The sequence below is a fragment of the Neoarius graeffei genome, chromosome 15 (genome assembly GCF_027579695.1).
Source record: "Neoarius graeffei isolate fNeoGra1 chromosome 15, fNeoGra1.pri, whole genome shotgun sequence".
Classification (NCBI taxonomy): Eukaryota; Metazoa; Chordata; class Actinopteri; order Siluriformes; family Ariidae; genus Neoarius; species Neoarius graeffei.
The window spans coordinates 20,592,209-20,606,158 of NC_083583.1; the positions used below are offsets into that span (position 1 = coordinate 20,592,209).

Genomic DNA, 13,950 nt, shown 5'->3' on the forward strand with positions numbered 1-13,950 from the left:
ACCCAAAGCTGTTTGTCTGTGGTGTAATTGCTGTGTGCTGCTGTTATTACTCTCAGTGGGAAATATCAGACATTCCAAATACATGGCAATTAAATCGCACGTCAAAGAAGCCACAGACCAAAAAAAAAAAAAAAAAATCCACAAGTTAAATGGTCCAAATAAAGGTATCAGTATCAGAGTTGCCAACATTGCTAGCAAGAAAACCCTAGCAGGCAGAGAGGGTTAAAAAATATATATTTTATAGCAAAAACTTTAGCGTGTGTTGGTGGATGAGATGGAAAAAAAAAATTCCCCCAGATGGGCACCGAGCAACAGTAAGAAAGCCGCAAGGCGTGATTGCTACTTCATAATAAGCAGCTCCAAAGGGGAACCGTCAGGGCCTTCTAGACCTTCACAGAAGCCCCAAACATATCAGCATTTCAAATGTTATATTTAATTTCTTTCATTCTTTAATTGCTTTCATTCTTTCAGAATTTTATGAAAATTATTCTCTTCTAATTCTAATTCGGCCTCATTTTCTATCAAATTTGCTTCAGAAATGAAAGGGTTACTGTCCTGAAAACATTCAAATCGAGTTATCCAATGAGATTTTTGTTTGTTTGTTTGTTTGTTTGTTTGTTTGTTGTCTCTAGGCTGAGAAGAGTTTAGAGCTGCTCACTCATTGGTTAGGACTTCATTGCCGGGACAGAAGGCCATGGCAGTGTATGTTTATGTCGGAAGTGACAGATGAATTAACCAATCAGATTTTGATTTATAGTGGGAGGGACCAAAAATTTATCATCCCTAGGCCCCCTCGAAGGCCAATGTTGGCTTAAAGCATATACGCAGAACCATGGCCTCACTTTTGTTTATAAATGCCTTGAGACCTCAAGAATGGCACAGGAATAGTTTTAAGGGTTAACAATAAATCTAATATAGTAATTTTTACGATAAAAGTGATTTATATAGGTAGCGGTCTGAGTGAATGACCTTGATGTCCGTAACATCACAGCAGGAAGTCTATCGGTCTCATCGCCATTTCCGCTATACTAAAACACAGAGCTGACTGCAACTCCGATCCTCCATTTTGAGCTAATTTATCACCATGCCATGTAGATGTGTTTTTGGCCGGTGCAGCAACATGACAGAAGGTGGATTTACGTTGCATTCATGGCCCAAGAATGTTCAAACTGCAAAGATTTGGACGCATTTTGCGAGAAGTTCATGGGCACATTGGGCGCCGACGAAGCGGTCTCTCCTCTGCTCTGCACAATTTACTGAAGACTCGTATGAAACCTCTGATCTGTTGAGGAGCGTTGGCTATAAGCCTGTATTGAAAAAGGGTGCAGTATCAACAATTAAATAAAACTACAAGAAAAGGAAAGTATTTATTTATTTATAAAAGGAAAGTGAGTTTAGTTGCACCAGTTTTCCAGGAGTGAGCCGAGGGTTGTTGGTAAAACCCTGGACGGAACAGGATGGGATGGGATGTGACATATCGCTCAGGCAGTGACCTCCCCGTGGTTGTTGCTAAAACCAGTGATATCCCGTTCCATCCCAGGTTTTAGTAATTGCCTGAGCCGAGAGAATGGAGAAAGAGTGGACCAGCCGTCTTATTTCTAAACTGGATGTTGCTGCCATCTCACCCTTACATGAAAGAAGCGAATGAACGGAGAACTAAATTTACAACTGAAAGTCAGATTGTTTCAAAACAATCGGCCACAAGATCGGCCTTCAACAAGCGAAAACACAGACGGGTAAGCGCCGACTCTCATTTGGATAAAAAAAACAACAAAAACAATATGTTGTTTACCTGCATTTAGATTAATACATGTAACTTGTATTGTGTGTTTAAATTACCGGTATAAGATTATTTAATTTGCTTCAGAATGTGATTGTCTCAGTTCATCTGATTATTTAATGAGCCTTTTACGTTTTATCAGTGAAAATGCATGCATGTATATGTATGTTGCATAAGTTATAACACCCATCCTGTTTTAATGAGAGTCAACTCACAGTCAATGAAGTCAAATCAATCTTAGTTGAGCAAGTCGGTAACGGTATTTCTTACTTTCACCATAAATGTTTATTTATATGACTTTGGTCTATAGCTGTCAAAGGCCTCAGCCTTAAAACCGGTTACCGCAGTGACGTCACGCGCTCAGGGCTGGCTGGCTCAGCGGGGCAGCTCGAATGCCAACTTTGCGGTCGATTTTAACTCTCAAAAACATATATTTTTTAATTCCCATTTATGCAGCATACAAGAGTCAAGGATGGAGATACTATCCACTCAAAAATGTATTTAAAAATAAAGGTTCTGCGTATCTCCTTTAACTGTGAGTCAGCGCCATTAGCGCAGCAGTGAATTCACCTTCCAGCCGGTGTAGCGTTCATCAGTAGTGGTAGCGAATGCTAATAAAACAGTCAAGCCAGTGCTATCGAGCGCAAGAAGTACAGGCTAACAACCGAGAAACTAAGATTTCTGTCTCCAGACTCTTCTTCCACGCTGCACGCTCGCTACAGTATTTTTCACTCAGACTTAAGTATTCATTTCCCTTTGTAATTTACTTAGTTACTTTTAAAATCAACATCGACAGCTACACACAGTGGAGGGACCTGGCAGCCTGCCACTAATCCCTTGCAAAATCCTTTGGCCTGTTACTTTTTTGGTGTGTCTGGCTAAGCTTTGGCTGAGCTGAAGTCCCAGCTCTAATAGTAATGGTTTGCCACTGAGCAGCTCCAAAAGTTTTCCAACCAAACAGACCACATCTCCACCTTCTCGTTTTTGAATAACTTCCCTAAAGTCAGCACAAAGTAAAAGTAACTGCTACAAGAGGCAAATGTATGCTTATGTGTCCTTTGACTTTTCGAGAGTTGCCTTTTCTTCTGGTCAAATTTGATTTGAAGTTGGTCTGAACACTGCTTTATCTGAAAAAGTCAATTCTCAGCTAAACCATATTCTGAGAGGGAAACCCATTGTTGTGGAGTTCTACATAGAACCTTAAAAGGAAATATCTCGCAAATAAACACATGGAGCTAAAAGTCGATCTTTATGTCTGTCCTTTATAAAAAAAATAAGCTGCGTGTTGAATTTGTTCTTAACGATATAACCACTGAAGTGATGAAGATAGACGGGACTATTTTTTGTCAGGGAGGCCGCCATAACTCCATCGTGCGTGATGTTATTTTCTGCGAGCGCAGTGGAAGTGTACAAGTGCATGCTATACTAGACTATAGTATAATATTATGGTCTAGCGTAACTTCTCGGTCAATTTGTTTGCATTTCTCTACAAAAATTATGGCAATGCAGGATTATAAAAGGAATCAAAATAAAATAGTGGCAAGTTTATTGGCTGTTTCTTTAAAAAATATATTTACCTGCTTATCTTCCATCCGTTTGATGCGTGACACGGTATACTGTCGAGCTGCTGGTGTCAGTGTTTTGTGGTGAAACAAAGTCGGGATCACATCTGGCTTCAGTTGTCGTTTCTGCCTCATGTCTCGCTTCTTCCCAGTGATTTTTTTCGTACAAGTCCGCCACAAAACAATCTTCTGTAAAATGCTCACTGCACAATTTGCTGCTTTTCCCAGGAGTAAAGTTTTCTCGCTTTACATGATGAAGCCACTTGGCCAAACGTCTTAAATCCAGTTCTATTCTTTTAAGTTCGTTTCTTAAGACACGTATTTTTACGTATGTTACCTCGCTTGTTGACAGTTTCGGCGAACACTTCCGCCTTCTTCAAAACAGTCACCAGATGTCAAGTGGTGACGTGCCTTATCAGCTGATGTTACTCTATGGAGGCGTGAACGTCCCGCCCAATTTGACAGGTAGTTCACGCCTCCTGCTGTCAGGTCGCTGGCCCAGGACTGCGCTCCAGGTGTGCGACAGCTCAGAGTAACGGTATCAATGCGCTGTCGAAGCGCGCAGAAGGTGTTAGTACGCCTGTCATTATAGTGCGGACTTTCCATAGCATAGAAAATCGCCACGTTTCATTTTTTTTAACTGAACTTTGTTTCATGTCACTGGTCATATAAACCTATATAAACAGGAAAAACGTGGAAGAGTTTGGTCGCATCTAACTACAGCCCCAAAAAATACCGTTGGCCATACTGAGCCTAGCTACATTGCTAACAGGAGTGACAGCGCGTCTGACTGACTGGGAGGTCGCGCAAAGCTCGGAGAGGTACGGATAAGCTCGTCTCAATTCAGAAAAGAACATATTTCATTATGGAAGTACGGTGGACTGTTCCTTTAAGAGCTGTTTGGAGCTACTCCAGTTACCAGACTGTCTCTAGCAGACTTTCCTTGCTTTGCTACAGACCTTTGGTATTGTGACTTTTCTATTCCCCCTGCCTGTATTGTTCTGTGTTTTTTTTTTTTTTTTGCCTAGTTTTGTCTAGTTTTTGCCCCTGTTCTACCTGCCTGTTCCTTTTGATTGTGTTTTTTGCTTCCTCTGCCTGGGTTTCCCTTGTCCTTGTTTTCTTCAGTTTTTGTGAAGATTTTTCTGTTCTGTTTTTGTCCCTGACCGTGCCTGCCTGCTCTTGTGTTTTGACCTCTTGGCCCGTTCTTTGACCACTGATTTTTGCCTGAGCCCTATTGTACCTCTGCCCTGTACTTCATTAAAGAAGTTTCTTTTGTTCGCTGCCTGTCTTGAGTCTGCTCTTGGGTCCTTACTTCACCTCAGCTTGCCTTTTCTGGCATACACATTTTTATAAGAATGTATTGTATAGTTACTTTCTGATACTATAAAAGAAGCAAGCCTGAGATTTGGTGTAGCAAAAAAGGAAGTTATATCTAAAGTACTTTTACAGGAACCATCACATGGAAAAGAGTGTAGGAAGGCCTGCTATAACATAGATCGAGCAACTAGAGAGAGATACCAATCTTAGCAAAGATCAACTCCTGGTAGCAATGGAAGACAGGGACAATTGGGAAAGAATAGTCAGGATTGTTCGAGCAAGGAGCTTGCTAAAGTAGTAATAGTGTATAGTTTTTAGCATGTCTGCCTCTCAACCAGGAGATTGTGAGTTCTATGGCGGTCTTTGACCACCATAAAAATGATACCTCCTCCCGTCTGGCAAGGCACGCCGCAATTCAGATGTGAGGAGGTCGTCAAACTCTTGTGGTTACCAGATGACCAGCCCCCCACTGTAACCCTAGGTATGTAATGTGCAAGAGGCTGAAGGGCTATAGAAACAGAGATCAGTGCCACCCGGCATGCCTTAACCTGGTTAGTACTTGGTGAGATACTGCCTGGGAATACCAGGTGCAGGCATGGGAAGGGCTTTGATTGTATAGTTTTAGAGCTGGTGTTGACAAATTAAAAAGGGTACCTCAAGGTTTCTTTGAATAGTTTTCTAATGAGGTTCTACTCATTAGCCACTGATGTAGAGGTATGATGTAGAACTTTCAAGGTTTACCCCAAAGCATCAAACCCCCAATGGGGGTGTCATGGTGGTGGAGTGGGGTTCAACAGGAGGGAAGTTCTAGAATTAACCAGTTTTTGTAAGAGCACAGAGTTCTATAGCAGGAGTGGAATAAAGGGTATCACATGGGTTCTTTGGATACTTAACTGCTCCTAATTATCCAAAACGGTTCTACTTTCACCGATAGACCATTTTTGTGTGTGGACACCTGATCAATCAGACTCATATGTACCTGTTGAACATCCCATTCTAGATTTAGGCCTGGCATGCAGTTTGCATTCCAGTCCATCCCAAAGGAGTTCAGTGGGGTTGAGGTCAGGGCTCTGTGCAAATGGAGATTGCTTTGTGCGCAGGGATATTGTCATGTTGGAACAGGTTTGAGAACCTTAGTTCGAGTGAAGTGAAATCTTAACCATTTGGGGTCGAGAGCTTCACCGGCGAAGCTCGGCAGGTTTAGAATGAGTAGGTCATGTATTTAGATAAATATCTTCGCAAGTTTGTTTTTTTTATCATACAAGCATGATAAAGATATTGACAAACTTTATACTTTACACTTTCCTATGTGCCCACTGCCAAATAATATTATAGTTTTTAAATTGCCTAGATTAGATGAAACATAAAACTTGTCACCTTACTCAGTCACACCAGCGTCGGAGTGCTGAGCGCGCAATTACACATTCATAAAAGACTACTCACATGGTAACGGCATGATGATCACTTTCACTCTTTCGGTTTCAATTGGTTTCTCTTTCGCGGTGGGAACACCCACCGTAAACAGGATAAAATCTGTTAGACACAGTTCAGGCTATTTGGAGGTAAAACTTGTTGTGAGATGGCATGTGGATTTTATGCACTTCGGATGATTCAGGACAGCGATTCAATTCATGATTCAATTTCAGGACAGCAATTCAATTCATAATTCAGGAGTGATTCAATTCAATCTTGAGAACTGCGACACTGATGATGATGCCTTTTTCTTTTTTTTTTACTTCGCCTCGATCCAGCCGAATATCAACTCGATTAAGTGTAAATATTTTTTTCTATTTCTAATGAGCATATTGGTTGCTATGCTCACACTGTAGTGCATACACAGGAAAAATGAAAGCGCAAAATCAACTATTTTTGAGGAAAATACTTTTAACTCTGGAAAAATTGCTCAATTTTGAATTTAGAGAATAAAATTTGGAGTTGGAGTGGGAGCAAAATTACAGAGTAATTGTGTAACAGAGTAACAGATTTGGTTGTGGCTCTGAACTGAGTAAAATAGTGCAAGAGTTAATTTCAAGACACACTGAATAGAGTCAAATACCAGATAAGTGAAGGTGTTGTAAAAAGCAGTTTTAGAACTGTGTTGGAATGTGTGGGGAAAAAAAAAAAACATGACCTTACCCATTGTGACTTGACCTGATGGGATTAAGAGTTAATCTGTGGGAGGGGTTTTCACTCTTCTCATTGGAATGGAATGGAAATTTTTACTCTTCTCATTGAATACCTCTCCCACTGCCAACCCTTTATCCCAAAACAATAGGACATTTTTTTATGGCCAGTTAATTGTCCAAATCAATGGAGCAGATTTAAGTTTTTGTGCTTGATACATTCCTAAGACTGAACAGAATCACTTCAAGTGATCAAAAACAGTTCGACACAATGGGTAAGGTCATGCTTTTTCACACATTCCAACACAGTTCTAAAACTGCTTTTTACAACATCTTCATTTATCTGTTATTTTTTTAAAGTACAATCATGACATACATACCACATGGATATAATTGTAGCTGAATTTGTGCTGAATACAAAAAAGTCACATGACTTTGAAAATACTGCTTAGATTTGTTGGAATTGACAACATGCCAAAATCATCAGAGTGCCAGAAAATACCCTCAGACCACAGAGGGTTAATGCTACACCATAATAAAAAAGGCATTCTAGACAACTTTGTGCTTCCAACTTTGTGGTAACAGTTTGGGGAATGCCCACACATGGGTGCGATGGTCAGGTGTCCACAAAGTTTTGGCCACATAGTAGAGTTCTACAATGGGATCTTAGAACTAGCGATTTCTGATGTTCTGTGTTTTTCTGGTGCTTTGATGCCCAGCTGTGATGCCCTGGGCCTTGAAACTTTCCTCTTTGCAGGAAAATGAGAGCCACTGATGCTGGGGAAAAAAAAAAAATACTGCGATGTTTGATTTTGGGAAATGAAATTAAGTTGCTGCTCTAATTTGTAACAGATCTGATTTTGTTCACTGCTGGTAGTATTTTATCCTGCAGAACTTAACAACTCTTTTTCAAGAATTTTATTTCGCCAACTGAAATCATACAAATATTTATTTGTAAAGGCTGTGCCAGGGCGGGGTGCATTTTGTTTATTCGTTGACATCACATGGACTAATTCAAAACACTCTTTAGGAAATGCTTTTTGCACAACACTTTCTCTGTCATTTTCCAACATTAAAATTCAAGTGATCGTGTTGTTAAAACAGGGTGGAACATATCCCAGCCACTAATGACTTACTGGCTGGGGACCAATTTAATAAAGTTTAATGATGTCAAGCTAGTGGAAAACGTGAACAGACAGGATCAGTTCATCGATACAACATGTCTACTGTGTCAGACAGTTCATAAATCGAGATGCATTCCAGGCGAGGAGCTGAATGTCATCATTCTATGACATCCCTGAGATTCCTGAGAAAGAGTGACGCTTTTGCTTTGGAATTGAGCTTTTTTTCCTCTCATGTCTTCTGGACGACTGTCAAATGAGATGAAACTATCTGGAGACAGGGAAGTTTGATGGAGTGCTGGGTGCTGGACTAGAACCCGGTTTGCTCAAGGCAGATAAGATCATCCTGAAGTCAGCCCATGGATCTGTTAGATCTGATCCATACGGAGGATGTTAGATTAATGTTGTTGAAGGGTTGGGAGGCTGTGCCTGTCTGGGTGAGTTTAGCTGTCTGGCGTGCAACACTGGAGTCTTTTCAGTGGGCCAAAGTGTATGCGTAACCCGGAAGGCTTCAGGAAAAAAAAAATTATGAATGTCTGTGGTCACTCAGTGGAAAGTGAATGGGTTCAGGGCTATCTCATACCAAAACAGCAAGTGAGAACAATGAGAGACAGTTTGTTAGGATCAGTGGACCTTAGAACCTTGGAAGAAATTGTTAAAGTGGTTAAAGATCATCACTTCATAAACTGAATAATATTTTTAAGGTTCTAAATCTTTCATAAGTTTTTTTTTTTTTTGGACATTTCAAGATTGAGCGACAATGTGCTTAATGTTTTTTGTTTGTTTGTTTGTTGTTAGGGTTTTTTGGGGGTTTTTTGGGGGGTAGAAGACAGAAAAATCACGAGAATACATGCAAAAGATCCACAACCAGCTGTTTTTGTCCACCAATCAGAGAAGAGGTCTCAAGAAAAAGCTCTTTTTCTATAAGTCTGGTCAATTGCTGTGTTCTGACCCTGCAGGGACCAAGCATTCTACGCAAATCACAGCCCTGTGCACTGAAAAGCTAATACAACAGCCAAGGAGACATGTGGGCCTAAACCAAAGTTTCTTTCAATCCAAATGAATATCCTACTGCTTCTTTGTGTGGTCTGGGAAGCATCAAAAAGACTAGTGGGGTTGAAAATCAGCCTCAGCTAAAGAAAGAAAAAGAAAGAGGTGAAGGGGGGAGTCGAGTGACTGCAATCCCTGGCTGCCTTAACTACAGCGCAATCATTTCCTTCTCAGAGTGGGGGAGAGACGGAGAGACAAGGAGAACTGAGATGCTTTGTGTAATGAAGTTTGGCATCTGAGAAAGCTCTGTTGCTTTTGTGTGCTGAAGGCCAGATATCGGAATCGCATGTTCTTTGGATAAACCCTTTTTAATCTAGACATCTCTGTAAAAAGACTTTATGTCAAACCAAATGTAACTGGATCAGGGTTCTGGAGAGAGGATTTTACAATCAGGGCTGATAAGGATAAAGAGTAACCAGATCTGTAGGCAAATTTTTCATCCTGAATAGTTTCTGTCTGGTGCCCATTCATATTTTCTTTCTACGTCTGGAAATGCACTTTCTTCCAATTCTAATGATCTTCTACTTGAACCTATTGTATGGCGAAATAAAGGAGAGTAAAACATAGTATTGCTGAAATGAAACAAAAGTACCCAAGTGCAAAAAGGAGACATTTGAAAAGTTGGTTGTGACTTGATCTTTCAAATAAATAATAAGCTCCTAAACAAACCAGCCATTGGACCATGATTGACACTCAATAATATGACCCCAGATCTGCTCTGAGTATCACACAAACTCCCCCACTGTGGTCTTGCATGGTGAGTCTCAATCCAAACCCAGATCTCAACCAAAGCCCAGCAGACATGACCTCATATTATTTAATGAAGCAGAGACACGGCAGATTGGACGACATGAGACCAGTCAGCCATCATTCAGGATGAGACTTGAGCCTTACTGCTGGATTTATGTAGTGAAGATTGCCTCAAGCTCAAGAACCAAACATGATCCATCATATGCCTCAGTCTGTGCCTGAACCTATCCTTGGAGAATTTACCAGAGCATTGAGTGTTTCTGATTTTTGAAGCATCCTTTGACATAAAACTCATAACAAAATCATTCTTTCTTGGCCCTAATTTCTTTTGCAGATGATGTTAAAGATGTCACTGATCTTATTAGAAGTTGTGGTGATGTTTATTGACCAGTATCTCCTCTGTTGTTTTCCCCAGAGCGCCAGCTTTAGGGAGTCCGGTTATCTCTGATATATCCCTGATCCGGCTTTCACCAGGCGGCCCAGCCGAGTCGCCCTTCAGTCCCCCACACCCCTACGTCTCACCCCATGTGGAGCACTACCTGCGCTCAGTCCATGGCAGCCCAACACTTTCCATGATCTCAGCGGCCCGTGGTCTCAGCCCTGCAGATGGTGAGCACACACACAAACGCACACTTTCATGTACTTTTCATGAACTGACTGTAACTCAGGTTTGCTTTGTTTTTCATTTCTGTGAAGTTAAACATGATTATGTTTAATTCAATTCAGTTCAGTTGTAGTTTAGCTAGTTTTATTTCAATTCAAATTGGTTCTGTAATATGTGGCCAGTTTCAGTATAAAGCTAGACGGCCTTTCGATTTCATAAAATCAGTGAAATTTAGTTCCCTCTGAAATTTGGTCATTGTGATTATATGTTTATTTCTGTAATATCTCACAAAATATCAGGCCATTCTGTGGCTAGGAAGTTATTTAATTTGAGGGGATTCCCGAGAAAATAATGTGTATGAAATTGCTCGCTTTGCGCAGTCAAGCAGACAGAGGAAGTCCGTGTGCACATGTGCAGGTTTACTTTCTTCTTCTTTTGGGTTTTACGGCAGCTGGCATCCACAGTGTTGCATTATTGACATCTACAGGTTTACCTTTGACCGTGCACTGACAGTTGCATCATTCTGTCACTAAACGAACAGCTGATCACACCGAGGTGCTCGCTGACAGCCGATATTTATTAATTTGGTCCTGCGTTTCCTTTCCTCATCTCATCTCATTATCTCTAGCCGCTTTATCCTTCTACAGGGTCGCAGGCAAGCTGGAGCCTATCCCAGCTGACTACGGGCGAAAGGCGGGGTACACCCTGGACAAGTCGCCAGGTCATCACAGGGCTGACACAGACAACCATTCACACTCACATTCACACCTACGGTCAATTTAGAGTCACCAGTTAACCTAACCTGCATGTCTTTGGACTGTGGGGGAAACCGGAGCACCCGGAGGAAACCCACGCGGACACGGGGAGAACATGCAAACTCCACACAGAAAGGCCCTCGCCGGCCCCGGGGCTCGAACCCAGGACCTTCTTGCTGTGAGGCGACAGCGCTAACCACTACACCACTGTGCCGCCCGTTTCCTTTCCTTTGCAACATAATGTATTTTCTTCTCGCTTTCTGTTACTGTAGTCCAGGGGTCACCAAACTTTTTTCTCAGGGGGCCACATTGTCGTTCCTGACTGTGATGGGGGGCCGGGGTCGGGTCAGCTATATAACAGAATTGTATGACCCAGACAAATATGACCACCAGCAGGCCTCATTGTGTAGTAGAGATTACTAGCCTGGCACAGCCATCCTTACTACTATATCCCCACTACTATATCGCCACTACTATATCCCCACTACTATATCCCCACTACTATATCCCCACTACTATATCCCCACTACTATATCCACACTACTATATCGCCACTACTATATCGCCACTACTATATCCCCCACTACTATATCCACACTACTATATCCACACTACTATATCGCCACTACTATATCCCCCACTACTATATCCACACTACTATATCCACACTACTATATCAACACTTGATTCCTGGCACATATTTGTTTATCTTTACTAGTGGTTTGCAAAAGTAGTAATCGAGTCTTCACACTTTGTTTTAATTTGAAATATTACAGATATTCCATTTATTTATTTTCTAATAAAAATAACATCAAAGCTGTCAAGGTAAGAAACATCTGCCTAGTTGAGGTGATTGACACTGGCAAAGGTGAGTGGAAAATTATAAATTGTAGGTAGGCCTGTTGATATTATTAATAATATTCATAATAATTGTGTGCAGCACTTAATAAACGTCAAATAAATAGGCCTATAAAATAAATACATTTTAAAAAAAGAGTGAAATTATAATAATATGAGCAATAGATCAATAGATCACAGCAGTTGTGCTGTGTCCTGCACGTCATTGCTCTCATCCATGGCCAAAGCAAAAAACTCGAATTCTGACGCTCTCATTCAGCTGGTCATACACGCCGTCCCCCAAATCTTCGGTTCGCCTGGTCATAGTACACTACCATTCAAAAGTTTGGGGTCACCCAGACAATTTTGTGTTTTCCATGAAAAGTCACACTTTTATTTACCACCATAAGTTGTAAAATGAATAGAAAATATAGTCAAGACATTTTTCTGGCCATTTTGAGCATTTAATCGACCCCACAAATGTGATGCTCCAGAAACTCAATCTGCTCAAAGGAAGGTCAGTTTTATAGCTTCTCTAAAGAGCTCAACTGTTTTCAGCTGTGCTAACATGATTGTACAAGGGTTTTCTAATCATCCATTAGCCTTCTGAGGCAATGAGCAAACACATTGTACCATTAGAACACTGGAGTGAGAGTTGCTGGAAATGGGCCTCTATACACCTATGGAGATATTGCACCAAAAACCACACATTTGCAGCTAGAATAGTCATTTACCACATTAGCAATGTATAGAGTGTATTTCTGATTAGTTTAAAGTGATCTTCATTGAAAAGAACAGTGCTTTTCTTTCAAAAATAAGGACATTTCAAAGTGACCCCAAACTGTTGAACGGTAGTGTAGGTGCGAAGAGACTCACCGCGTTGAGCGCATCCTTCTTGTCAGGACACACCTCCTCGGCCACAGCAAGCATGCATACTTTAACAAAGTCCCCATCAGTAAACGGCTTTCCATGGGTAGCTAGTAGGTGAGCTACCTTATAGCCAGCTCGGACAGCAGCCTGGTTGATCTGGGTTTGGCGAAGGAATCCATTCTGTTGTGCAGCCAGTCCGCATTTCATCCTCCGAATCCTGTCTTCTCTTGTTTGCCCTCGCAAACTAGCATACTCTTTGTGGCGGGTTTCGTAGTGACGACGCAGATTATATTCTTTGAAAACCGACACACTTTCTTTACATACAAGACAAACTGCACGGTCCTTACACTGAACGAAAAAATAATCGGTGGTCCACTGTTCTTTAAAAACTCTGCACTCTCTGTCAGCTTTTCGCTGACCGCTAGCCATTTTGCTGTCCTGAACACTGACAGTTCTCTGCGCATGCGCTGCCTGTCACTGCTTGATCGCGAGCATATGACGAAAAGTCGGAAAATATGAATAGTTCATTTTATAACTAAATATCAATTTTAATTGATAAAATCAACAAAATACAAGATGCAGACATGTTATTATTTGCCAAAAAACAATTTAAAAAAATAGGCCATGACCACTTTTGGGGATTGCCTCATAGGGCCGGTTCAAGTGGTGGGGGGCAGAGGGGCTGGGGGCCGGTCAAAGGGGGGTGGCGGGCTGGAGTCGGCCCGCGGGCCATAGTTTGATGACCCCTGCTGTAGTCAGTCTTTCACGTTTCATTTGCACACTCACGTCCTCCATTTTTCTCTCCTGTTTCAAATTTGTATCCCACAATGCCTTGCGCGAACAGGGAAAGCCCACCACGTGATGCATGATGTAGTATCTTGAATTGGGTCATGGTGAAGCAGGAAAAAATAGTGGAGAATTTAGGGCCACATGGCCCTAAATTCATTAATTGTTCTATTTTAAAAAATAAAATAAAATTGGAAGTCTGTGATTCAAATTCAGCAGCTTTCGGTCCACTAAACAAAAATAACTGGATGTCGGGGAAAATTCTTTTTATGACCTAAACTTGAAAAATCTGAAAGGCAGTCTCTTTAATTCAGTTCAGTTCTGTTGTCTTGTATCCAGTTTCAGGTCAATTAAATTCAGTTCTGTTGTAGTGTAGCTAGTTTTATTTCAATTCA

General features: G+C 41.2%; 1 protein-coding gene across 1 annotated transcript in view; it reads left to right on the plus strand.

Moving 5' to 3' along the window:
- Window positions 1–13,950, plus strand: part of LOC132899239 (zinc finger protein GLI2-like) — a 199,813-nt gene that overhangs the window by 110,430 nt on the left and 75,433 nt on the right. The window contains exon 4 of the mRNA XM_060940985.1: window positions 10,119–10,312. Coding sequence (XP_060796968.1) covers window positions 10,119–10,312 — 194 coding nt within the window. The remainder of the gene's footprint in view (window positions 1–10,118; window positions 10,313–13,950) is intronic.